General features: G+C 43.2%; 1 protein-coding gene and 1 pseudogene across 1 annotated transcript; one reads left to right on the forward strand and one right to left on the reverse strand.

Annotated features, from left to right (window-relative positions):
- Positions 310–13948, forward strand: LOC110432611 (annotated as a pseudogene).
- LOC8054458 (BTB/POZ domain-containing protein At2g13690) lies at positions 18264–23085 on the reverse strand. The gene is made up of 2 exons (XM_002461747.2): positions 21961–23085; positions 18264–19458 (listed from the first exon to the last, which is right to left on the reverse strand). The coding sequence occupies exons 1-2, from the start codon at positions 23068–23070 to the stop codon at positions 18529–18531; spliced, it is 2040 nt and encodes a 679-aa protein (XP_002461792.2). The 5' UTR covers positions 23071–23085; the 3' UTR covers positions 18264–18528.

Below are 24645 nucleotides of genomic sequence, written 5' to 3' on the forward strand. Positions count from 1 at the left end.
ACAGGATGTCAAATATTCCAAGGGAGCTGAACTGATTGAGCCAATAAGTCTAGTCCTTGCTTACTAGTGAACAGTGAAGTCAACTTTCCATTTTGTGGTGGAGCATGTTGATAAACATATAGATTAGTAAATCTAACAGAAATCATGCTATGCTTTTTTTTTCCTTATGTGTAAATAAGCTATTTTCTCAATAAATCTGAAGACACAGGGGGCCTCTACCACTAATTTTGTCAATGCAATCTATCACGCTGCCGTGCTATCCTCATTTTCCATTGAATTGTTAAGCCTTGTCTTAATAACTTATCGTTCTACACTCCATGTCTCAACATAAATCCTCTCCAGGATGTCAAAATATTCAAAGGGAGCTGAACTGATTGAACCAATCAGTCAAGCCCCTGAGTACTTGTCATCCACACAGCAATCAGTACAAGAGAACTAGATGCGACAATAGTGGAAGGGGTGGATTTATTGGACATGGAAACTTATTAAGTGCAAATGCTGAGGCCTTGGGGATATCTGTGATCTGTCAGTGTTGTACTTCAATCATCTAATAGCATATTGTAGTAGCTTTTATGTCTAATAAAAATATTCCCGAACGTCAAATATTCAAAGGGGGCTGAACTGATTGTGGCCATGTCCTTGTTTACTACTAGCACTTGTTAGATGACACACCAGCAAAGTCAAATTTCCATTAGATGGCAGTGCTTGATGATAAACATATATTAGTAATGTTAACAAAAATTATACTTTTTCTAACATTTTTCTGGTGTGTAAAATAAGCTATTTCTTCAGAAATCTTAAGAAGCAGGGTCCCCTGCCACTAATTTTGTCAATAAAATCAACCAGACTTCCGTGCTATGCTCACTTCCATTGAATTGTCAAGCCTCATCTTAATTGCAAGACATCTCGTTATTTACTCCTATAAAGCAAGCTATATATCATTGCTAATTAGAATCATCCTGCACTCCAACTGAGTCTTCACCTGCCTTTTTTTCAGCAACACTAAGAAACTAGTATGTACTTCGCTACTCTTTGTATACACATCTTTCCCTTTTGTTTCGTACATGCTAATATATATGTTACCTGTGCAGATTTCTGTAGGTTAAAGTATTGACCAATCATGGCAGAGATGGTGAGCTCTGCCATTGTTGGAGAGACAGTGAATAGAATCATGTCAAGCATTACTGGCAAGGATGAAGAGAAGTCCAAGCAAAAAGAAAACATAGAAAGGTTGGAGATGGCACACATCAAAATGGAGGCTGTGCTCCAAGTATCCGACAGATGGCAGATCACCGAGGTGCCACTGCTAAGGTGGCGGAGCAAACTTAAGCGTGCTGCTCAGGAATGTGATGATACCCTGCTAAAGTGCAAGCAGCGTGCCCTAGAAGAGGATGAGACAAGGCAGAGGATGAGGCAGTCCTCATTTCCCAAACGGGTTGCCCATGCTACCAAGTCACTAATATCTTCTTTCATTGGAACTAATGATGAGTCAAGCAGCAGCTCTGCTAATGTTCTAAGATTTGAGAGGTATGCTAATGGTGCAAATGATTTTTTAAAGACTCGAGTTTGGTGGAACCCCACGAAGGTATACGTTCTTCAACCCTCTCATCAGACACCTTCTTACAGGAAAGTCTGTAAAATATCAAGCAATTCAGGACGACAAGCTTTACTACCTGAACATACAACCTTTTAGCTGCGCAGAGCGTGGTGTAGAGGCATTGTTGGGTTTTGCCTGCCAAGATTTCAAGGATGCTACAAAGGGTTTCTATGTAGCATGCATGCTGCGTCTCTCTGAAAGCACGGACATATTTGTGGGGGTATAAACCCCTATACCCATGGGCCTATATGGGCCGCACCATCAGAGGTGGCTCGGCCCACAGGATGAAGACGTGCGGCGCGCGACTGGTCGGCGTGCACCGCAAGACTACAAGATATTGTACCAAATAGGATACTTTGCTTGTAACTCTGTCCCTTCAGCATATATAAGGAGGGGCAGGGGTCCCCTAGAGGACACATCACATCATATTCTCTCAACACAAATCAATACAACCAGACGCAGGACGTAGGTATTACGCCAACTCGGCGGCCGAACCTGGATAAAAAGCTTGTCCGTGTCTTGCGTCACCATCGAGTTCGTAGTTTGCGCACCGTCTACCGATAAACTACTACCGTGGGTATACCCCAAGGTAGACTGCCGACCAGCTTTCGTCGACAGTGGCGCGCCAGGTAGGGGGTGTGCGTACAGCTCTCCTAGACGAACAAGATGGCCATCATCCCAAACTTCGTGGCCATGGCGGGCGGCTTCACGTTCACCGTCAGCTTCAACAGCTTCACCACCACGACCGCGAAGCAGGCGTAGATCCAATCTGTGCCGATCACTTCTCACTACTACGGATGCGTTTACCAATGACGATCCCCTTTTGTCACTGAAGACCCCACATTCGTCACATGAATTTTTTTGTGACGACGTTGTGACGAAATCGTGTTCGTCATTGAATTGGCGTCACATTATGTGCACCGTGACGAAATGTCGATTTTCGTCACTGATTTGCACCCCTTCTATGACGAAACGACTGCCGTCATAGATATGTTTCTAATATATGACGATTTGTTTTCGTCATTGCTATACCCGTCGTTTTGTCAATACTTGCCGTTTGTCAGCCGTTGGGACACCGTTTGCCATGTTGACAGCTGACGTGGCACGCCCACGTGGCAGTTGACTTGTCGCTGACACGTGGCAAGTGACGTGGATCGTCACGTGGCAGATGATGTGGCACGCCACGTGACTGATGACGTGGCTCGCCACGTGGTTGCTGGCGTGGCTAGTGACATGGCTGCTCCGGTGGGCTGATGTGAGTGGTCCACGTGGCATGATATGATTGGATTTATTTTCGTCACAGTAGTAATTATAAAATCGTCACTGGAACAATTTGAAAATCGTCATATATTTATAAAAATTCTGCGCGGGTGCGCATGCTGCTTCATTACAAAATGCACATAATATTGAAATGACCAAATGCTTGCAGGTGCCATTCAACTTAGTGAACAGTACTAGTCTGGTCACATATAACTAACTTGACATCACATCTACTAGTTTCATCATGTTCACATCACATGAAATAAAAAGAAGTGTGCCACGACCACCAACACAAGTCCTTGCACACAAACAACACCAGCAGTGAGCAATAGGTACTAGGTGCGTTAACGGCACACAAAATCAAGATGCACATATCAGTATCTTAGAGTGATGCTCATGTCGAGGAACCACCGTTGATGGTCAACAGACGCTTGAGAAGTGCATTGTTCTCATCAATGGCCTTGTTGTTGATCTCTGTAATCTTCTTGTACTCCTCCAACTCCTGTTGTGTCCTCGCAAGCTTTTCCTCAGCTTCTTCACTTCTTTTCTTGAGTTCATCAAGTTCGCCTTGTACAGCAGCCGTAGCTTGAGCTGCTAGTTCTTCGCGAAGCGCTCTTTCACTTGTTGGTGAAGATTTGGAGGCAGCCACTGGTTTGATGCCAACACTCTTGAGGAAAATATTGGAGCTGTTCTGGGACAGCACCTGAGACACAACCTGCACACTTGAAACTGTAGGCTCTCCTTCAGCAGCAGGCTGTGTCCTCAGCGCTTCCATGTTTTCCTGAAAGAACAAGGACGAATTAGTAGGATATAGTTATTGCATTAATTTGACAAGGAGATATCAGAAAAGATGTATTTTGAAATAAGAAACCTAATGTTGCATTGACAGAAGATTTTCCATATTTGATAGTTTAGTTAATACAAAAAGAGGGCAACAACAAACTAGAAATTGCACAGACAACTCCTTTAGTAAAACCAGTGAGTTTATTTGTGAAAATGATATAATTCCATAAGATTGATCTAAGTCTTTCACAAGTACTACTATACAGAATTGATGTATGTAGTCTATGAGTAAGAACTGATCTAAGATTCTAAGTGCTTTGACAAGTAGTAATACACAAAATTTGATACCTCGGAGAAGTTTATTTGCTAGGTTAGCTGCGTATCCATCAGGAAACTTGATACCTCGGAGAAATTTACAGAACTCTTTTTTCTGTTCCTTCCCCAATACATACGGAGCATGTGGAGCAACAACTGAGTTGCCACGCTGCTGTAAGTGCAATTCTGGCCTTATCTTCATATCATACAAATCCAACCTAGCATTTGTTGTATCCTTGCTCTTGCCCGGTACATTGAGTAATGTGCCAAGAATATTTTCACAAATGTTTTTCTCTATGTGCATCACATCGAGATTATGTGGCAATAACAAATGTTTCCAGTATGGCAACCTCCACAACCCAACTTTGCGGCTGTAGATCTTAGGACCCTCATTGCGCTTCCTTTTATTTCCAGTAATTTCAGGATGCTTCCCTGGTCTGACGTCTTTTACCTTCTCCAGCTCCTCTATGACCTCCTCTGAAGTGAACTTGCCTGGCTGATCTTTTTTTTCATGCTTACCATCGAAAGCTAAGCTTTTCCTCCATTTATGTTCCTTTGGAAGGAAACGACGATGTCCAATGTAACATAGCTTATTCCTAATAGCCCGAGACAACGGATCCTTGTCACAATAAATACATGCATAATACCCCTTTGTTGTTCGCCCTGATAACGTGCTCAACGCTGGAAAATCATGTATACACCACAGAACGGCAGCACGAAGGTCAAACTTCCGGCCAGTACATGCATCAAAGGTACTGACGCCCTTCCATAGCTCAAGCAAGTCCTCAATAAGGGGCTGAAGGAACAAATCAAAATCCTTTCCTGGGGATTTTGGACCTGGGATGAGTAAACACATAAAGCAGTTTGCTGGATTCACACACTCCCATGGTGGGAGATTCAGTGGAGTCAGAAGCACTGGCCACATACTGTACTGCGTACTCATGTTGCCAAATGGATTGAATCCATCGGTAGCTAAGGCAAGTCGGAGGTTCCTCGGATCAAATGCAAATGTGGGATACCTCCTGTCAAAGTGCTTCCATGCTTCCCCATCAGCTGGATGGCTCATTACATTGTCCACTGGCTTCCTCATATTCTTGTGCCATTGTGTTTCTTTAGAAGTTCTCTTTGAAGCAAAAATTCTTTGCAACCTTGGCAAAAGTGGAAAATACCTCAACACCTTGTGTGGAATCCGCTTCGCCCCAGTTCCATCTTTCCATCTAGACGCCTTGCATACTGGGCACACATCCTCCTTTTCATACTCCTTCCGAAACAACACACAATTATTCTCGCACACGTCAATGTTTTGAAATCCAAGGCCCAACTCTTTAAGATATTTCTTCGCCTCATCATATGATTTTGGCAAATCACTCTGAGGGTATCCTTCTGACAACAGCTTCATGATTACGGAAAATGCTCCATTGCCAATTCGATAACGAGACTTGATATACAGCATCCTCACCAGAAAAGAGAATTTAGAATGCCTAGATCCCGGGCTAAGAGACTTCTTCGCATCTTCAAGGACTCTAGCAAACCTTGGTTGTTCTCCCTGAGCCTCTGCAAAAGAATACAACTCTCCTATCATCTCTGGTACTCCGTGATCCTCATCATAGTCATCATCGGCCATATCCACATTTATCCCAAAGTCATAATCCCTTCCTTCGACCTCCTGCTGGTCCAAATTTTCAACTACTTCAACATCTGCCGACTCCCCATGCTCAATCCACCTGGTATATGTAGCTGACATTCCATAAATGTGTAGATGGTCGCTTACATCAGGCTGAGACCACAATTTTTGATTAAGACATCGCGTACATGGGCAAAGTATCTGGCTGTCTTTGGAATATCTTTCGCTCACAAATTTCATGAACTCTTCAACTCCTTTCACATATGTAGGTGTGAATGGTGCTCCAAAAATCCAGCTTCTATCCATCTGTTCTGATAATAGAATAAATGTTGTACGCAGTCCGTAAATTACAGTAATAAATTTAAAAAATATTCAAACGCACATCAAAGACATGCATACATGTAAAAAATGATAAATAAATGAAAGCTTCTACTCGGCATAAATTTAGCCATTTACGAAACAACAAAAAATATAAATGGTTCTTCCTATATACATGCATGTACAAAAGGTAAATGGGGTATGTATACTGTTCTTTTTTCTAACAATTACTATCAGCAAGTTTGAGAAGCTAATAAATTCTAATATCAGCTACAACCACATTCACTTTAAGATGTCATACGAAGAAGGAAAGATTCACTATTTAGTCAATTAATTTTAATGATTACATACATATATGTTCACTATTTACTTTTAGTCAATTAGATAGATATATATTCACTATTTAGTCAAATAATTTTAATGATTATGCAGATTTGAACTGCTTATTTAGAACGGACAAAGTCCAAAAAAAACAGTACATACATTTGCCAAATAGTACTAAACTCAGGTCAGATCACGCACTCATGAAACTAATGCTGCTAAATCTGAATAATAATAATAACAAAAACGAGGAGAAAAGAAAAAGAAAAAAAAAGAAGGGCAAGAGGATCACCTGGGGACGCACGTCGATCACCTGGAAGACTCGCCGCCGATCAGCTAGCTTGGATGCACGGCGTCGATCCACGAGGACCTGGGGACGCGTCAATCACCGCGGAGGCACGACGTCGATCATCAGGCGATGCAAGGCTGCTACGTAGCCGGCCGCCACGATCGCCCTCGCGCGAGGGTTCTCTACACCTCGCGTCCTCGCGTCTGTCTTCTGCGTCGTCTCGTTGTTGGGCCTGCCTTGACGTCACAGCCCAACTCGTGGGTTCGATAACTAAACAAATAAAACAAAAAAATATACTACAACACAACCGACTGAGTGGTCTAGTGGTAACCTGCCTCTTCCTGCAGCAGCAAGTCGCCGGTTCGAAGCTCCCAGGGAGCAAGTTTTTTTGCCAAATAAAAATTAGAGAGCCCTCGCAGCAGCTTCGGCCCCGCATGGCCACGTCAGCGACGTGGGACCCGCTAGCAGGACCACGCCGGTGGGACGCAGTCGCCATGTCAACGGAGTGGGGCCCATGTCAGGACTGCTGGACCCACCGGTAGGACCATGTGCCACGTCACTACGGTGGGACCTTCTGGTGGGACCATAGTGCCACAGGTGGGACCATGGCACCATGTCATGAACATGGGGCCCACTGGTCGGACCCCAACCCCTCCGGTACACTGGCCAGACCATCTATGACGATTTAGTTTCACTGTTTAGTGACGTTGATTCTATTTTCCGTCACTGTTCTTCGTACCAAAGCTCCGTCCCTTATCAAACATGACGAAGCTACTAATTTCGTCATAGAATAAACTAGTTCTATGACGAAAATAGTTAGCGTCATTAGGTATTCGTCATTGATTAACACATTTCTAGTAGTGTCTTCACCGACGTCGGCTGCAGCTCCAACCACGCTGGCTACGACTTCGACCACACCAGCAACGTTTCCGACCACGCCGACAACGCGTCGCTGCTTCTCTGCTACAAAGGGAGGCAGATCGACGACACCGACCTGCTCAGGCTATCAACCAAGTTGTTTGGCCTACTTGCTCTGACCACGAGTCGCAATAATAATCGCCGCGAAGAACGGCGCTACGACAACCGCGACCACCGTCACGACAACAAGTCCAAAAGCTCGAGGGCCAGACAATTTTGTCGTCACCGACCAGACTTTCGTCCAAAGATAAGTACACTTCTAATATCTTATTTATTTTTGGCATAATATTTTTTATTATCCTTCAAAAACAACTTTTTGTTTAGCCACACTAGTTTTTTCTCCTACACGAGCTTTCCAGAGCCGGTACTGTCTCCGACTCCTCCCTACACGTGCACGAGATCCGCCCTCTGCGTTCCGGGTGGTCGGCAGTAGCTCTCTGGCGAGGCTGGCAATCCCACGCGTGTCTAGGTTCCGCACCTCATGCTGATTGTTGGCTAGACCAGAGCTGGTATAAGCTCTAGGATGAATTAACTACTTGTGCTAATTTTATAACAAAAAATCTAAAACTTATCTCAGTACTGATTTTTATCTAAAGTTTATTTATACATCATGTACTACCTATTCTTTATATTTATTTTTCAGGGGTTTGGCCCAGTCGACAAGCTACGCTCGGGGACTCGTCGACTATTCCCTACGCTGTGCCCGGGGACTGCTCCGACCACCGAGCACGTTTACGTTCCCAACCACGCTCGGGGACTTGTCGACTACTCTCTATGCTGTGCTCGAAGACTGTGCCGACCACCGAGCACGTTTACGTTCCCAACCACGCTCGGGGACTTGTCCACCAGTCCCTACGCCGTGCTCGGGGACTGTGCCGACCACCGAGCACTATACGCTCGGGGACTGGTCGACCAGCTCACCAATTTATGAACTTGGGGACTGCACCGACCACCGAGCACCATACGCTCGGGGACTGGTCGACCAGCCCACCAATTTATGAACTTGGGGACTGCACCGACCACCGAGCACTATACGCTCGGGGACTGGTCGACCAGCCCACCAATTTGAGAATTCGGGGACTGTACCGACCACCGAGCGTTATATGCTTTGAGACTGGTCGATTAGTCTATTCAATTGCAGACGAGCACGATATGCTCGGGGACTGATAAATTCAATTTTTTAGACCTTGCTACAAGGCTCATACTTCGCCTTCCAGCAAGCTCGGGGACTACATCGGTACGATGCATCTGGCGATGCATCTCAGTTTCAGAATTTCTTTGAGGACTTTTCTTTTGACCCTGGCACCACGTGCCTACGTCACCTACTACCAGGCTCGGGGACTAAGTGGGCACACTTCACCTTGCGGTGAATGTGCTTGCTTTTTGAAAGGCTATACTTTTCAGAAAAGTAAAGTGGGCACACTTCACCAGGAAAGAAATCTTTTTTGATTAAGAGCACCATGCATTCTTCGAACAACCTGCTTCTTCGATGTCAATGTTGATCAACTGTCTTTTGAGTTGGTCAAAATACCGTTGCAACTGTTTGGGCGACTTTCCTACTTATTGAAGACGTCAAGCCTCACTGATCGAAAAAGCTCAAGACGGCGTGTTACATCACAATACATGGTGCTCGGGGACTAGCTGTGGGGGTATAAACCCCTATACCCTCATGGGCCTATATGGGCCGCACCATCAGAGGTGGCTCGGCCCACAGGATGAAGACGTGCGGCGCGCGACTGGTCGGCGTGCACCGCAAGACTACAAGATATTGTACCAAATAGGATACTTTGCTTGTAACTCTGTCCCTTCAGGATATATAAGGAGGGGCAGGGGTCCCCTAGAGGACACATCACATCATATTCTCTCAACACAAATCAATACAACCAGACGCAGGACGTAGGTATTACGCCAACTCGGCGGCCGAACCTGGATAAAAAGCTTGTCCGTGTCTTGCGTCACCATCGAGTTCGTAGTTTGCGCACCGTCTACCGATAAACTACTACCGTGGGTATACCCCAAGGTAGACTGCCGACCAGCTTTCGTCGACAATATTTGATGTCATAATCTAGTGCGTCAGACCAGTCGCACCTCACTTCAAGTTTGTTGCTGAAGGACTTTCAAGAGGGCTCATTCAACTGCCTACACAGGATTTTACCTGGGATTCCCCTTATGGCCAAAGTGAGGTTTGGGTCAAAGTCCACAACTGTCTGACAGAATGGCACCGTCCAAATCCACTCTGTTGCAATTTTAATGAAAATGGGCAACATCAGATCTCTTCCTCTAGCACCAGCAACACAATGGCCAATCCATGGCAGTTGTCTAGTGTATTTCCAGAGGAGGTTATCAACTTGCTTTTGAAGTGGCACATACCGTTGCCTGATCAGGGCACAAACAATAAGAGCTCAACTGTTGTACATGGACAAAGCAGTTCTCAGACTTCAGATATTCCTACTCTGAAGTCTCCGGAGGACACAGAGCCTGCAGCTGAGAGCTATGCTTTAGAGGTGATTGATGGTAAGGAACAAGGAGTGATACACACCAATGCACACCTACGGGACTTGGGTGACGAATTACTGCCCAAGGCCATAGAGTACCTCCATCAGAATTCTGAATCCGAGACATACCAAATGTCTTTGAAGTCTAGACATGGTACTGCTCACATTTGCTTGGAGAAATCAAGCGTAAAAGTTCAAACAGCCGTTATGGTTCAACAGGAAGCCACTAGACATGCACAGAACAGAATGGCAACTCTACAGCAAGACATAAAACAATGGAAGCAGGTGTCTCAGGACCTGCTAAAGTTGTGGGTTGTGCGTTCATCTGACAAGCTACAACGCGCAATCGTGGCCACAACGACACTAGCTTAGAAGCTGGCTACATGTATTCATGTAAGCTTCAGAAAATGCTATCAAAGGTGTGTAGAAATTAATGTATTCGGGCAGGTGTATGGAGTCACATGGTAGTAAGACATCGCACTCTTCTAATTCTATTAAACCATGCATGATCTTTATGGTGGAACATGATAAATATATAGTTTGCTGTGTGATACTTGTAAGACAAGTCTTGTAGAATGTAGTAATACATAGTATAGTATTGTGTACTTATATAGCTCTATGTATTTTGCCCATAAGGTCCATGGCCCAAGTAACCTATTGTGTATTTGCTTCTATATATGTACAAATCAACCCCAGACACTTTCTACAGCCTTGTATAGCAGGTCTCACATACAAGTTATCTTGCCATGTGCTATAAGTATCCATATTGATGTAATCCATATTCTATCTTGTTTATCAGATGTACTTAGAATAAATAAGAGGACAAAATTCTCCATATATTTAAGATGGCCCAAGTAATCTAAAGTAATCTATTGTAGAAGGTCACATGTTATCTAGCCATGTGCTATGAGCATCCATATTGATGTAATCCATATTCTATCTTACTCATTATTCAAATGTGATATCGATATGCTTCTAGTGGCGACAAAGGAACATACATGGTGCAGAGCCTGTTTGCTTGGTAGAAAAGCTATGACTAAAAATATTGTTCACTAATTTATTGTGAGAGAAAAACACTATTGAATAGCTGTGATAAGCTCAAACGAACAGACTCTATACAAGCATGTTCGACAAGGGTACTCTTCCTGTAGCAGCAGGACCATCTATTTGTCACTTCTCAACTATTACCTATTACGACTTCCAGTCCTAAACTGCAGTACAAGACACTAGACTTTCCATAACTATCGGACAAAACATAACCCCACGTCAACACAGGCTTGTACTGAGATTTGGATGGGTTAACATAGATTTGTAGTGGAAATTAGCTTTATAAAAGATATAGATATAGGTTGACACCACACCAGGGGCCACATTTGGATGGGTTAACATAGTAATTTGCATGATTTAACAATTGAAGGAGAACCAAAGTCACTTTCGATTCAATAAAGAAACATGACTCAGGAGATATTTCCGGCAGATAAAAATGACTTTTATCCTAAAAGAAATATTGCCATGAGGGTGAACGGTGAATGCACTTTGATCTGGGCTTTGTGTATTTTTATGGCCCTTATCAGAGCTGCACATTTCCGTAGGAGGCCGAGACTAGTATCACTGATCGATCGAAGCCTCTCCACATTTCTTGTTTTTGCTTTTCCAGACAGCAATTATCCAAGAGAGACTTTTTTGTGAAAACTACAAGCAAGTGGGATGGAGATTAAAGGATTTCTTTGTGTTAGAAAAAAAGAGCGCAAATGCCTGGGTGATATTTAGCACCATAGTCAACTCATATGCTACTTGCCCAATTGTGTTAATAATTATTCACAAGTACAGGTATATTTTCCACCCTCCCATTCCTTCATCTGCTGGTCAACTAATAGTAACTGTCAGGTTTGAATAAAATTTGTCTAGTCTGTCGAATATTCAAGGGGCACTAACTGTTTGAGCCCAATAAGCCAAGCCCTTCTTTACTAGTTATTATATAATAATTGATTAGTCAAAGTTTCATTTCTGTTTTGTGGTGGAGCTTGATGACAACAGGCAAATACAGAGAAAGGAGAACAAGCTCAGAAAATCCTGCTCATGAAAGATGGCCACCGACGCATCTTTTTTCACTGAGATCCCATCTGCCTCCCCTGGTCGTAAGCCGCCTCTTTATTAATTTCACGACATCAAGTTATATGTAAAGCTAGCTATATAATTGCTAATGAGCATGATCCTGCACTCCAACTAAATCTTCAGCTGCATCGTTTTGGCACCCACATCAAGAGGGTACTTCATTTATCTTTATTTCTAGCTTACATATAGACTACCTCTTCAATTCATGCATGTTAATCTCTTCATCCCTGTGCAGCTTTCAGTGGGTTATGGAGGGATCAACGCAGAGATGGTGTCGTGTTGAGTTCTCCCATCGTGGGGGAAAAAGTGAAGAGAATCATGTCAAGTCATACTGACAAGGATGAAGAGAAGGCTGAGCAAAAATAAAACATAGAAAGGTTGGAGATGGCACACATCAGGATGGAGGCAGCGCTCAGATTGGCAATTGCTACAGTGGCAGAGGAGACTCAAGCGTGCTGCTCAGGAGTGTGACGAAACCTTGCTAATAAGATGCAAGCAGCAAGCCATTGAAGAGGAACAGATGAGGCAGCAGGTGAGCCAGTCCTCATTACCCAAACGGATTGCTCATGCTACCAAGTCATTAATATCATCTTTCACTGGAACCAGTAAGTAATGGTAACGACCAGTGAAGCAGTAGCTTTGCAAACGTCCAAAAATTTGAGAGGTTTGCAAACGGCGCAAATGAATTCTTAAAGACCATCCAGTTTGGTGGAGCGCTGCGGAGGTACACGTTCTTAGACCCTGTCATCAGACAGCTTTTTACAGGGAAGTCCATAAGGTATCATGCATCTCAGGAAGACAAGTTTTACCGACTGAACATACGACCCATGAGCTATGCAGAGCGTGGTGTAGAGGCAAAGGTGGGGTTTTCTTGCCAAGATTTCAGTGAGCCTGAAAAGGGTTTCTACATAGCATGCATGCTGCGTCTCTCTGAAAGCACTGACATATTTGATGTCATAACGAAGTGTGTGCAGGCTATTTCACCTCACTTCAAGTTTACTGTAGAAGGTATCAGGAGAGGGCTCATTCAGTTGCCTACCCACGATTTTTTTTGTGATTCGCCTTACAGCGAAAGTGAGTTTTGGGTCAATGGCATCATCGTCAAGGCTGCTGTCGAAATTATTTCCAGAGGAGGTTATTAACATGTATCTGAAGTGGCATGTCCCACTATCTGATCATGGCACAGAAAAGTATAGGTTTTACTGCTGTACATGGAGGACGTCGTCGTTCTCAAAATTCAGAATTACCTGTTCTTAAGCTAGGAGTTTTGTTGGTACCCCATGAATCTGCTGAGGACATAGAGCCTACAGTTCAGAGCTATGCTCTGGAGGTGATTGATGGAAAGAAACAGGGAAAAATACACGTGAATGCAGACCTACAAGAATTGGGTGATAAGTTGTTGCTGAGGGCCATGGAGTACCTCCACCAGAATTCTGAATCCAAGATGTATCAAATGTCCTTGAAATCCAGACATGGCACTGCTCATGTTTGTGTGGAAAAGGCAACCACAGAAATCCAAACAGCTGGTATGGTAAGAAGTGAAGCTACTAGACGTGCTCAGAACACAAGGGAAATAACCCTCCAGCAAGACAGAGAGCGATGGAAGTGGCTGTCTGATGACTTGCTGACGCTATGGGTTGTGTGTGGATCTGACAAGCTACAAGGATCAATCATGGACACACGTAACTTGGCCTAACAGCACTTCACAAACATTCTCTGGAGACCGGAGAGCTACAGTGTACTCAAGAGTCAAGACCAGCACTGGGCTCCCGGACACTTTCACTGGTATTGCCTTTATGCTCAAAGAGGAGCTAATGAGCTTGCTGATTCCTTTCCCTTGATGCTCCTTTTGAGTACAGCTTGAGCCTTTGTTAAGCAAAGCTTATTTGCAAATTTGAACAAGTTCAGAACTTTTGTGCTGTCTGTCTTGCCACCATTGAATTCAATAGCAAGTTATAAAGAGAGTCGACCAAAGAGGGTGATGTTTGTCGCCTATCACCATCTAAGTGTTAATTTGATATTGATCATGCATAGTTATTTTTTACGAACTCCATGATAGGCTCAACTCTGAACGGTCTCATCAAGGATCAGGGCTGTGCCATCAAAATTTGAGGCCGTGTTCCAACTCTAAAAGAGGCCTTACTGGCCTTAAACAATAAAATGATATATGCATACATAGAAATGTCATAAATAAAAAAATCATACCTATTTATTCTGTGGTTGCACAATTTTTATTTGAACACAATGTCATTCTCTTAGTGTTCTTTAAGTTATTTAACAGAATTGAAATAAAAAAAAAAACTTGTTCACTTGTGAGTAGTACTTGTGTTTTTTATCAGATTTGAGTGTAAGCACCATCGAGCGTTTTGCACAATACAACAGTTCTGCATCTACTTGTAGCAGTGAGTAATTATTCATTAACATAAATAAATATTGCATCGATAAATATAAGATAACTAGTCAATTAGATAATTACGTACTTTCCACGAGTTCACAGGAATTTATATCTGGTGACCTACACCTACCTGGATGCTAGCCTCCAGCCCCGGCTTGCAGCTTGCTTGATCACGGAGATGGAAAGACAGGGAAGCCAGCAGCATGCGTGAGCCAGGGAGACGGATTGCTGTAGATGGATGCCATTCGCCGGCTTGCTTGATCATGAAGACGGAGACACGGGGAAGCCAGGACGGGACTATATGGGAGAGCCAGGAGACAGATCAACGTAGATGGATTAAGGTAGCACGATATAGGAAGAGACACAGCGTCAGAAGTAGTAATCTGGAAGTTGGCAGGGTTTAATGGGTCATAATTTTTGGGGCCTCTTGGAATTTGGAGCCTGTACGCTTGTACAGCTTGCACGCCCGCCGGCACGGCCCTGCAAGGATGAAAGTGTAGTGTGCATCCAGGCTGGTAACTAGAGTGTAATATAATGTTTTGTTAGTTGTTACATCTCTCACAAACTACAAGGGTTTAGGAGAAGATAACTAAAATTTAGAGTCATTGTTAAAAAAAATTATATGAATAAGACCCAAATAAATAGACTTTGTGATACTACCTCCGTTTTTTTTGAAGTGTCACATTTGGTTTATCCTAAGTCAAAGATTGCAATCTTTGACCAATATTTTCAAAAATTCTTATAGTTTCATAATATACAAATTATATAGTATGATAGTATTTCTCATAATAAATCTACAAAAATAAATCTTATTACATGAAACTATATAATTTTTTAAAAGTCAATGCTCAAAGATACGCATGTTTGATTTAGGACAAACCAAATATGGCACTTAAAAAATGGAGGGAGTACTTAATCGCCCTGGTGATTTGTGCCAATGAAGCATTGCAAATATACTCCTTCAATTAGCACAAATTACTAGTGAGTTAGTAATTAATATCGAGAAAAAATAATTATAAGTGCAAGCAGAAGAGGGCGCCTCCGCTCAATTATCATCCTAGTTTGTTGGGAGATTTGGAAGAAAAGAAATGCAAGAATTTTCCAACATGCAGAATGCACAAACTTTGCGGTGCTTTAGAAAATGAAGGAAGAGGTGAGAGTGTGGATCATAGCTAGCTAGCTAATATTGTGAGCCACCGCCATTCGCAATTTTGATCGGCACCTCCTAGGGGAGGTATTTTTTTCCTCTTTAGCGCTTTTTGTGTTTGTGTCTGTGGTTGTGCTTGTGCTTGTTTTCTTTCTTATGGTTGTATAGTGCCTGTTAGGGCATTCCTTCTAACGGGCAGCTCTCCTGCTGGTTTGTTTAAAAAAACAATTATGAGCCTTCTCTTATTTTGATTTCTCAATCATCCAATGGCAGTCTGCGTGACTTGCACACACAAAAATCAAATTCCCCTTGATCTTTTACATATCCATACACAACATCTTCCATTTATTTGGGGAACATTTTCCTCAATGGAACATGCACCTAAAAGGACTGTGTTATAAATCACTAGGAGACCACAACTCAGGCCTTGTTTAGATGTGAAAATTTTTTAGATTTTGCTACTGTAGCACTTTCGTTTGTTTATGACAAATATTATTCAATCATAAACTGACTAGGGTCAAAAGATTCGTTCCGCGATTTACAAGCAAACTGTGTAATTAGTTTTTGTTTTTGTCTATATTTAATGTTTCATGCATATGCCGCAAAATTCGATATGACGGAGAATTTTGAAAACTTTTTGTTTTTTTGGGTGAACTAAACAAGGCCTGAGTCCACGTTGTTGATACATCAACCGGTCCACATTGTTGTACCCTTTATGCATGTGGAGCAGCTTTTCTGATGGAGTGAAGCTCAAGCTGTTTTAAAAAACGTTTAGCAAAAATAACTTCAGTGGCAGTTTTGTAATAATTCGTTTTAGGTTTGTGAGAAGTGGAGATAAACTACTTTCTTCAGCTCTAGCTAGCTCCTCTATACAAAATAGGACGCCATAGCTCTTCTAGGCTCCTTGCTTGGAGCTATTTTCTTGCCTGGGTTCTTGCAAGGAGCTGTAGTCATTTGAAATGAGACCTTATATTAGAATAGTATATTTTTTTGAATGATGATGATAGGATTGTGGATCCTATCGGAGACTCGATAGAGATTGTAAGGGTGGAAGATCGGGGGTTACGACTTGTACCCGCGACCACGATGAACAGGAGCCATGGGTGTTGCTGCTCGTGAGAGAGACAGAGGAGAGGCAACTAGGGCAAAGGGTTGGGGTCTCCCGGCTCCCTAAAGGAAGCCGAGCAAATATGATTGCTCTTGCTTAATTGTATCATTAGAGTTTACAGATATTTATACCCCTTCTATTCCACCTATAAATTACAAATACAAAGATAACTGAGCTAATAAAGATAACTGGGTTGGGCTATCAGCCCATTAATCATGGTGCCAGTACCTTGGCCATAATAGATGATTACATAGTTGTAGAAAATGTGGTACATTGAGAATGAAACTTTTGCTTTATATTTCAAATTTACAATAATAGCAGCTGCAATCTACTTTCTTCCAAATTATAAGTCATTCTAAAAATCTTAGAGAGTTAAAGTATATTAAGTCTGACTAAATTTATAGGATAAGATAATAATATTTATGATATCAACTAAGTATCACTAGATTCTTCATTAATTATATTTTCATAGTATTATCTATTTGATGTTTTAAATCTTTGTGATTTTTTTAAATTTTGGTTAAACTTGATATACTTAGAATGACTTAGGATGAAGAGAGTATTTTTTTTTTATGAACCAGACATGGAGATTTTTTTGCTTTTTGCAAATGGACTTCAAGAAGGCCTGTTTTTTAGATGGGCCACGGAGATTTGACGACCCTCTCAGATTTGAGGGCTCTTAAGAGAAATCTTGTTGGTGTGGGTGCTCCGTGCTCACGCGCGTGGTCAGGAGGAGCAGGCATGGCGACCAGCAGCGCGTGCACTACACCAAGAGAGAGAAACAGGAAAGATTGTCTGACTGACGAGCGAGGCCCCACTATGACGATAGTTAACAGAGCTACTGCCCTATCTACCCGCATTCCTCCAACCAAACAAGAAAATGAACCATTTCATTTTGCAACAAACAAGCCACTAAACATATAACCTTTTGATTTTTGAAATCAGAGATGAAACCATTTTATTCTAACTTGTCCTCTAACCAAACCTTTTAGGGAGTGTTTTTAACAAGTACTGTAGCATTTTCGTCTTATTTGTCAATTAGTGTCTAATCACGGACTAATTAGACTTAAAAGATTCATCTTGCAAACTACTCTCTAACTTTGTTTTTAATTTCATAAATAGTCTATATTTAGTACTCCACACATATGTACAAACATTCAATGTGACGGAAGTTAAACTTTACATAAGGCAACCAAACGGAGCCTAATTCTCAAAATCAGAGATAAAACTATTCTATCCTACATCCTACCTCGCTCTCTAACCCCTAACCTAACTCGTTCTCTATCAAACCTTTGAATTCTCAAAATCAGAGACAAAACTAAACTCACTCTCTAACCAAACCAACCCTTGTTAAATGGGACGCCAAGGTTGAAGTCTCGTTCGCTTTGCCTCCCTATAATCACTTTAAACTGAAAAAACGAACATTCCTGTGCTGGAAAACTCAATATAAAGATCACTTTACCACGTATTTCGTATTTATTTTTTTATTCTTCGCATTTCTTGTGCTAGTTGCAATATATATGGGTACTCATTTACCCTTGCTTTCATTCATCGACCAAAGCCCTAGGCTAAATCCCCAGACACAACTGACTGTCATGCTACAAAAAGTTAATACAAATGTTCGACATAAGACCGGATGGAGTTACATATATTAATTTAAGAACCATGGCATCTCCGATAAACCACACATCACAGCTATCCTCAAACAAATTCACCCAGCTATTCACATACAATGGGAAGAGCTAAACTACAAAAGAAAAACCATTTAACTCTACGGGTCATCACAACAGTTCCAATTTTACAAATCATACACACAACACATACTAGTACATCAAGAAAAACCTTAGCTCTGAGGTTCTACCAATGATCTAATGAAAGACCTTCTCCACCATACCTGGAATGCTCTAATAAGGTTTGGACATTCAGCTCCTTTGGTCGCGTAGAACTGGAACCATTCCTCGAACAAACATTGCTGCTGCCTGAGAGGGAGGGTTAAAAGGCCCCGCCCTAAATTCTCCTCCAGGGATCTTAGGTCTAGACCTTTGGGGCAGCGCTGAAGCCAGCCAAAATCCAACAGCATTGTGCTGAACCACCCACGAAAGAGGAGGCTTCGCACGTCACCACGACACTGCACTTTTCCTTTACCAAGTGCAATGAACACACCAGCTGATATTCGGCTTAGCTCATACCTGACCATCGCTGATGCTTGCTCGTGCATCCTAATGAGCATGTCTTGCTTCGCCCACAGTTCTACAAATTCTTCTGCAATGTCATTGTTTACTAGAATCTCCAAGAGCCAATTGAGGTTCTCTGCTTGCCTAGAGACTCGCTCAATCAGTGGTTTACTCCCCCTAACTGCCACAGCCTGACCTGTATAATCTGTTGGTTCTCTGGCCTCTTCAAAGAGATCAACCAGTGACTCCAGACATGAATAACAGATCTGGTACAGGCTCTCCTTGTTTAGCCCTGACGAGTCCTTTTGATAGACTGAACTTTTGCTTAGAAGACCATTTACCAAAGATTGCATGTCTTTTCTGGCTGCAGTACTGGTGCTGCTAGTGACAGATTGAATAAGCTGTACAGTGAGGTCATCTGAGCTATTCCAGTTGTGTGGCCTCAATCTAGCCAGTATATCCTGGGATATTGCTTCATCAAAAGTGAATCTTGCAAAGAGATTCTTCAGCTTCTCCTCCTCATTCTCATTCCAGGGAACAGCTTCTATGTATGTCAAACATGATTTGATTCCCTTGTTGAACATGATAGAGGAACATACCTACATTTCAAAGCAAAGCATCGTTTAGTAAAGTTAAGTGCAATCAACATTTAAGTAGCCTGATGAAAGAAGTTAATAGAAAAGGAAAGGTACTTGTATTTGCAAACTTTCTGACATGAGAAGTACCAGTTGTAAATTTAGAAAACTATCGCTGGATATTAATTATTGTTATTCAAAATACTCTACAGTCTAATCAAATTCACTACTTCAATATACGAATTAGTTTGGGAAACAAAAAGAACATATGACTTGTGAAAGAAGCATTGCCGTCATACTAACATGTAGCATGTCCACAAAACTCACTCTACACATTTTGCAAAAAGTAAATATTTATCGATTGTATCAGATTAAGTGTTAAATATTTATCGATTGTATCAGATTAAGTGTTAATTTATCAGAAAGACATGTATGAAATTAGTCCATTCTATTCCTGGAATAGAAGTTCAGAATACTTTAATTAGATATTTGGTACTCCCTCCGTCCCAAAATAAGTGTCGTTTTCGCTTCCCGAGAAATAACTTTAGTTAAATATATAGTAAAAAATATTAATATTTATAATACATAATTAATATCATTGGAAAGATCTTTAAGTCTAGTTTTTTAACAAATTTATTTAGAGATATAAATATTGCACATATTTTCTACAAATCGAGTCAAACTTGTGGCACGAAAACCTAAAACGACACTCTTTTTGGGACGGAGGGAGTACATATTAGCAACAGTGGCCAATTTAACTCATCCAACTACCAAATATATCTAATACAGAGATAATGTTATCTGGTCATCTAGTCAATCCTAGTTGCCAGGGGACTGACCGGGAGACTAATTGCAATCAGCCAAACCAGCCCGACTAGTTGAGCCTAGTCAACCATATGGTTGTCCAGTATATTCTATGGCATATATACTATGAAGTATATATATAAATCAAGAAGCAGGAGTATAAAAGCACTAGAGCAGCAGATTCTTGTGAAAAATGATGATAAGCTCATCTTCGTAATCCCTTGGAGCTGGACTGTTGGAGCAGTGACCCGACGGCGGCAGCAGCTTCTGCACCCGGACAGTTCTTGATCTGCCTGAGGTGGCTGCTCCTGTGTGCCGCGAGATCCGCTGACCAGCGGATGCAAAGGAGAGAGGCAGCAGCAGCTTGGAGGAGGTCACGGCAGGCAGAGAACAATGCAGTAGCAGCCAAAAGTGCTGCAGTTCTGTTTTTCCCAGACACACGAGCTGCCTTGCAGCTGGTGACTATGACATGGATATGGGAAGGAATCAGCCTCCACTCTGCTGTGAAGTTGTGCATGTGAGAGAAACCCTATTTGGCTGAAATAAAGAAATCCAAGTGACCCGGTGACCAGCCTGCAGCCCAGCTTACAATGTCCAAATATTTGTCCATCAACTAATCATAGGACTAGAATTCTTATTGCTCTAATCGAGTTGCAGTGCCTAGTCAAAGTTTTAGGACGAATTAGCCTGACTAATCACAATTAAACAGACAACCAGATAAAATTGACAGAGCAGTAAACACTGAGTTAGGAGTGAAATTATGGTGGTTCTACATAGTAGAGAAATAGCAATGCAACAACAACGGCTACTTAGAAGCTATTAACCTTAGAAAGGTGTTACACGAATATTGGAAACGATAATGGCTACTTAGAGAAGCTCATGCTGAGCCCCCAGAACATATATGTTGTTGTTGCGACACTTGTGCCTAGATTCTCAAGTGATACTCGTACTACCTTATCCACATTCCATAGTAGTAATGTTGGAAAAGAAATTACATCTGTAGTGAATAACTTCTGCCTCTTCTTTGGAAAAGGACATGCTATCAAATACATGGCTTGAGCCATTGCTTTTTCTAGGCGTTTGTGTCTTCAGGAAAGTCATTGAAAATTGTAATTTGACAGTGTTTTTCATCACAAATCTACTTGTAACATTTTCATGGGATAAATCAATATACTCTCATGTACATTGGTGGTCAGTTTTAAAACTTTGATTGCATACACTTAAACTAAAAATAATCATTTTTCAATGGAGGGAGCAATTAACACTGCATGATTTACATGCCAAAATAAAGTGTAAATTGAATAGAAAAGCATGGAGTCACTGATTTTGATGAAAGCATTACTAGATAAACACCAAATACGATGCCTATAGCCTGTGTTAGATATGTTGTCCTAGAATACTTTATCTATACCAACAAAGTAACAACACTTGCAGCTGTCAACGGTATGACTATGCGCCTGGGGACATATAGTAGTAAGACTACTGCACACCATTCTTAAAACCAGGCAATGTGCCATTAAGAAAACCACAATCAAATATAAATACCATGAAGGGACAAACATTTTGCTGGCAACCCCGCTTAATTGCCCACTGATAGACAGTGAAAAAAAAAGAGTGGTCAGTACTGAATCAGAGTATCCGACACTGTCTCACTCACTGGTGCCATACCAACAAGAAGCGTTGAGAACAAATAAGAGAGGCTTGCAATTTCATCTTCCTCACCTCAAGCACATCTATGGCCCTCGACACGCCGGCAGCCGCAAGACACCGCACTGGATGAGGGTCGTACATGAGCTCGACCGCGGCCCTGAAAGCATCCAAATTCTCCACCCCGTCCACCTCGATCCTCTTCCCTCCAGCGCCGGCGCCAGCAGCAGCGTCCTCGCGCGGGGCCATGGCGGCGAAGAAGTCGCTGCAGCCGCACAGCACCCTGGAGTCGAGCTCCATGAGGACGCACCTCCCGTCCCTCCCCCGCAGGAAGAGCCTCAGATCCAGCACGCCACCCGCCGCGTCCGCTTCCGCCCGCACGGCCACCACCGGCGGCGGCGCCGGCGCCACCGTGGCCGATGGCAATGCCGCCGACGCCAGCAGCACCGCCGCCGGCTGCTCCACGGGGTGCAGAACTGCCGAATCCTCAACGGAGGAAGCCGGCGGAACAGGAGGAGGAGGGAGCGGGAGCTGGAGTGGCGGTGGCGGGAACGCGCCGGCGTCGGGGTCGATGGGGGAGACGCGGCCGGGCGAGAGGATGCGGCGCGGGTCGATGAGGCCGCCGAGCCCCGCCAGCCTGGACGAGGTCGGCGAGCCGTAGAATGACGCCGCCGCCGACGACGGCGACTTGGGCGGCAGCTTCCTCCCCGCCCCCGTCCCCGCCGCCGCCGCCGCCGGCGCCGGGGACGCGGCCGAGGACGGGAGCGGGCGCAGGTCGGGGCTGTCGGGCGCGCCGCCGAAGGAGCAGCACCAGGCGCGCGGGCGCACGCGCGTTGCGCCCCCGCCCCCGCCGCGCCTCCGGTGGCCGCGCGGGCCCTGCTGCGCCGCGTCCGCCGCCGCCATGTGGTGCGGTGTGGTGTGGCGCGGGATCTGATTCTGGAGCCGAGCGAGCTGCTGGTGGAGGTGGGACGCGGCGCTAGGGTTGGGATGGGGATGGGGCGGAGGAGGAGGCGGCGGCGGCCATTGGGAGGAGGGGCACGGCACGGGGCGAGGGGTTCGAGGAGTGGCGGCAGGCAGGCAGTAGCGAGCTTTGCAGTCCAGTGAAAGCACTCTCTCCACTCTTGTGTCTGTACTGGCAGTTGTGCCAGTCTGGCGCCACGGTGGGGCTCCGTGGACACGGTGCATGGACGCCGGACGGACTGCGGCTGGGGTCCACCGAGGGTCCAGTGGCGCGGCGACCGATGAGCGACGCCCTGCCTCGGATACCCCGTGACGCGCGCGCGCGTGGGCGCGGACGCGGGCGAGACACCGGACCGGACGGAGACGACGGTTGGGATCTTCTGCGGAGCCGAAGCGGACTTGAGGCGTGGGGCCGGCCGTCCGGTGGCGTGACACGCGTCATCGGCGCACGTGGAAACAAAGCAACGCGACGTGTGGACTGTAGGAGTGCTATGGATTGGCTGGGGGCAGAGCAGAGCTATCCGTTGGTTGCGATGATGATGGGCGCTCCAGATTGTTGCAACTTCTCTTTGATGTTTGCAGGTCGAGCATCTCCAAAAGATTCTCTATATTTTTTTTAAATACTAGGAATAGAGATTTTGAAAAAAAATTACTCTTCAACAACTTCTTTAAATAGTCATCCAAATATAGCCATTGTCTATTTTGAAATTTTCGCTAGCTAAATATAGAAAATAAGAATGACTCTCTAGAGTGCGCAAGAGATTTAGCAAAACTGTTGGAGAGTGAAAAGATATAGAAAACGATTTTTATGCAAATGACTCTCTAAATGATGATTTAGAGAGTGAGATTTAGAAAGTCTCTTGGAGATGCTTTAAGGCCTTGTTCAGTTGGCAAGGTATTGTGACACTTTCGTTTATATTTAATAAATATTGTTCAATTATAAACTAACTAGGTTTAATATATTCGTTTCGCAAATTATAGGTAAATTTTGTAATTAGATTTTGTTTTTCTCTATATTTGATATTTCATGCATGTGCTGTAAGATTTGATGTGATTGAGATTCTTGAAATTTTTTGGGTACTTAGGCCTAGCTCACCCCAAAAAACCAAATACTTTTCAAGATTTTCCCACTACATCAAATCTTGCAGCACATGCATAAAATATTAAATATAGATAAAAACAAAAACTAGTTGCACAGTTTGTCTGTAAATCGCGAGACGAATGTTTTAAGCCTAGTTACTCCATGATTGAACAAGTTTATCAAATAAAAACGAAAGTGTTGCAGTATCAAAATCTAAAAACTTTGTAGATCTAAACAAGGCCTTAGTTCCAAAAAAAATTCAAAATTACCCATCACATTGAATATTGCGACATATACATGGAGCACTAAATATAAATAAAAAAAATTAATTGCATAATTTACCTATAATCTTTTGAGCCTAGTTAATAGTTGAATAATAATTATCGAATACAAATAAAAGTGCTACCGTCATCAAAACCAAAAAAAATATCGTAATCCTAACAAGGCCTAAGATCGTATACAGTCCGTCTTAACTCTCTGTACGTATTTTATACATAAAATAAAATAAAAATATAGTATTGGCCTCTCGTGCTGTTTCATCAAATCAAAGGCAAAAATGGCTAAGCTAGATGGCAATTGGTCCCACACTGGACCAAGATGCCACAGCTCCATCAACCTTCCAATCTTGTTAGTTTTCTGTTGTTCGATCGTAAGACTATGTGAAACATTTTTAGTCGGAGACCTTATAATTGTAATAGAAGATTAACTCTATTTTATTT

Source organism: Sorghum bicolor, chromosome 2 (genome assembly GCF_000003195.3).
Source record: "Sorghum bicolor cultivar BTx623 chromosome 2, Sorghum_bicolor_NCBIv3, whole genome shotgun sequence".
Taxonomy (NCBI): Eukaryota; Viridiplantae; Streptophyta; class Magnoliopsida; order Poales; family Poaceae; genus Sorghum; species Sorghum bicolor.

Excerpts from the sequence above, each read along its gene's own strand:
- LOC8054458 (XM_002461747.2), bottom strand. The coding sequence starts at position 23,070 with ATGCACCGTGTCCACGGAGCCCCACCGTGGCGCCAGACTGGCACAACT. Across the intron at positions 19,459-21,960 it reads GGGCCATAGATGTGCTTGAG|GTATGTTCCTCTATCATGTT; the intron begins GTGAGGAAGATG and ends TTTGAAATGTAG.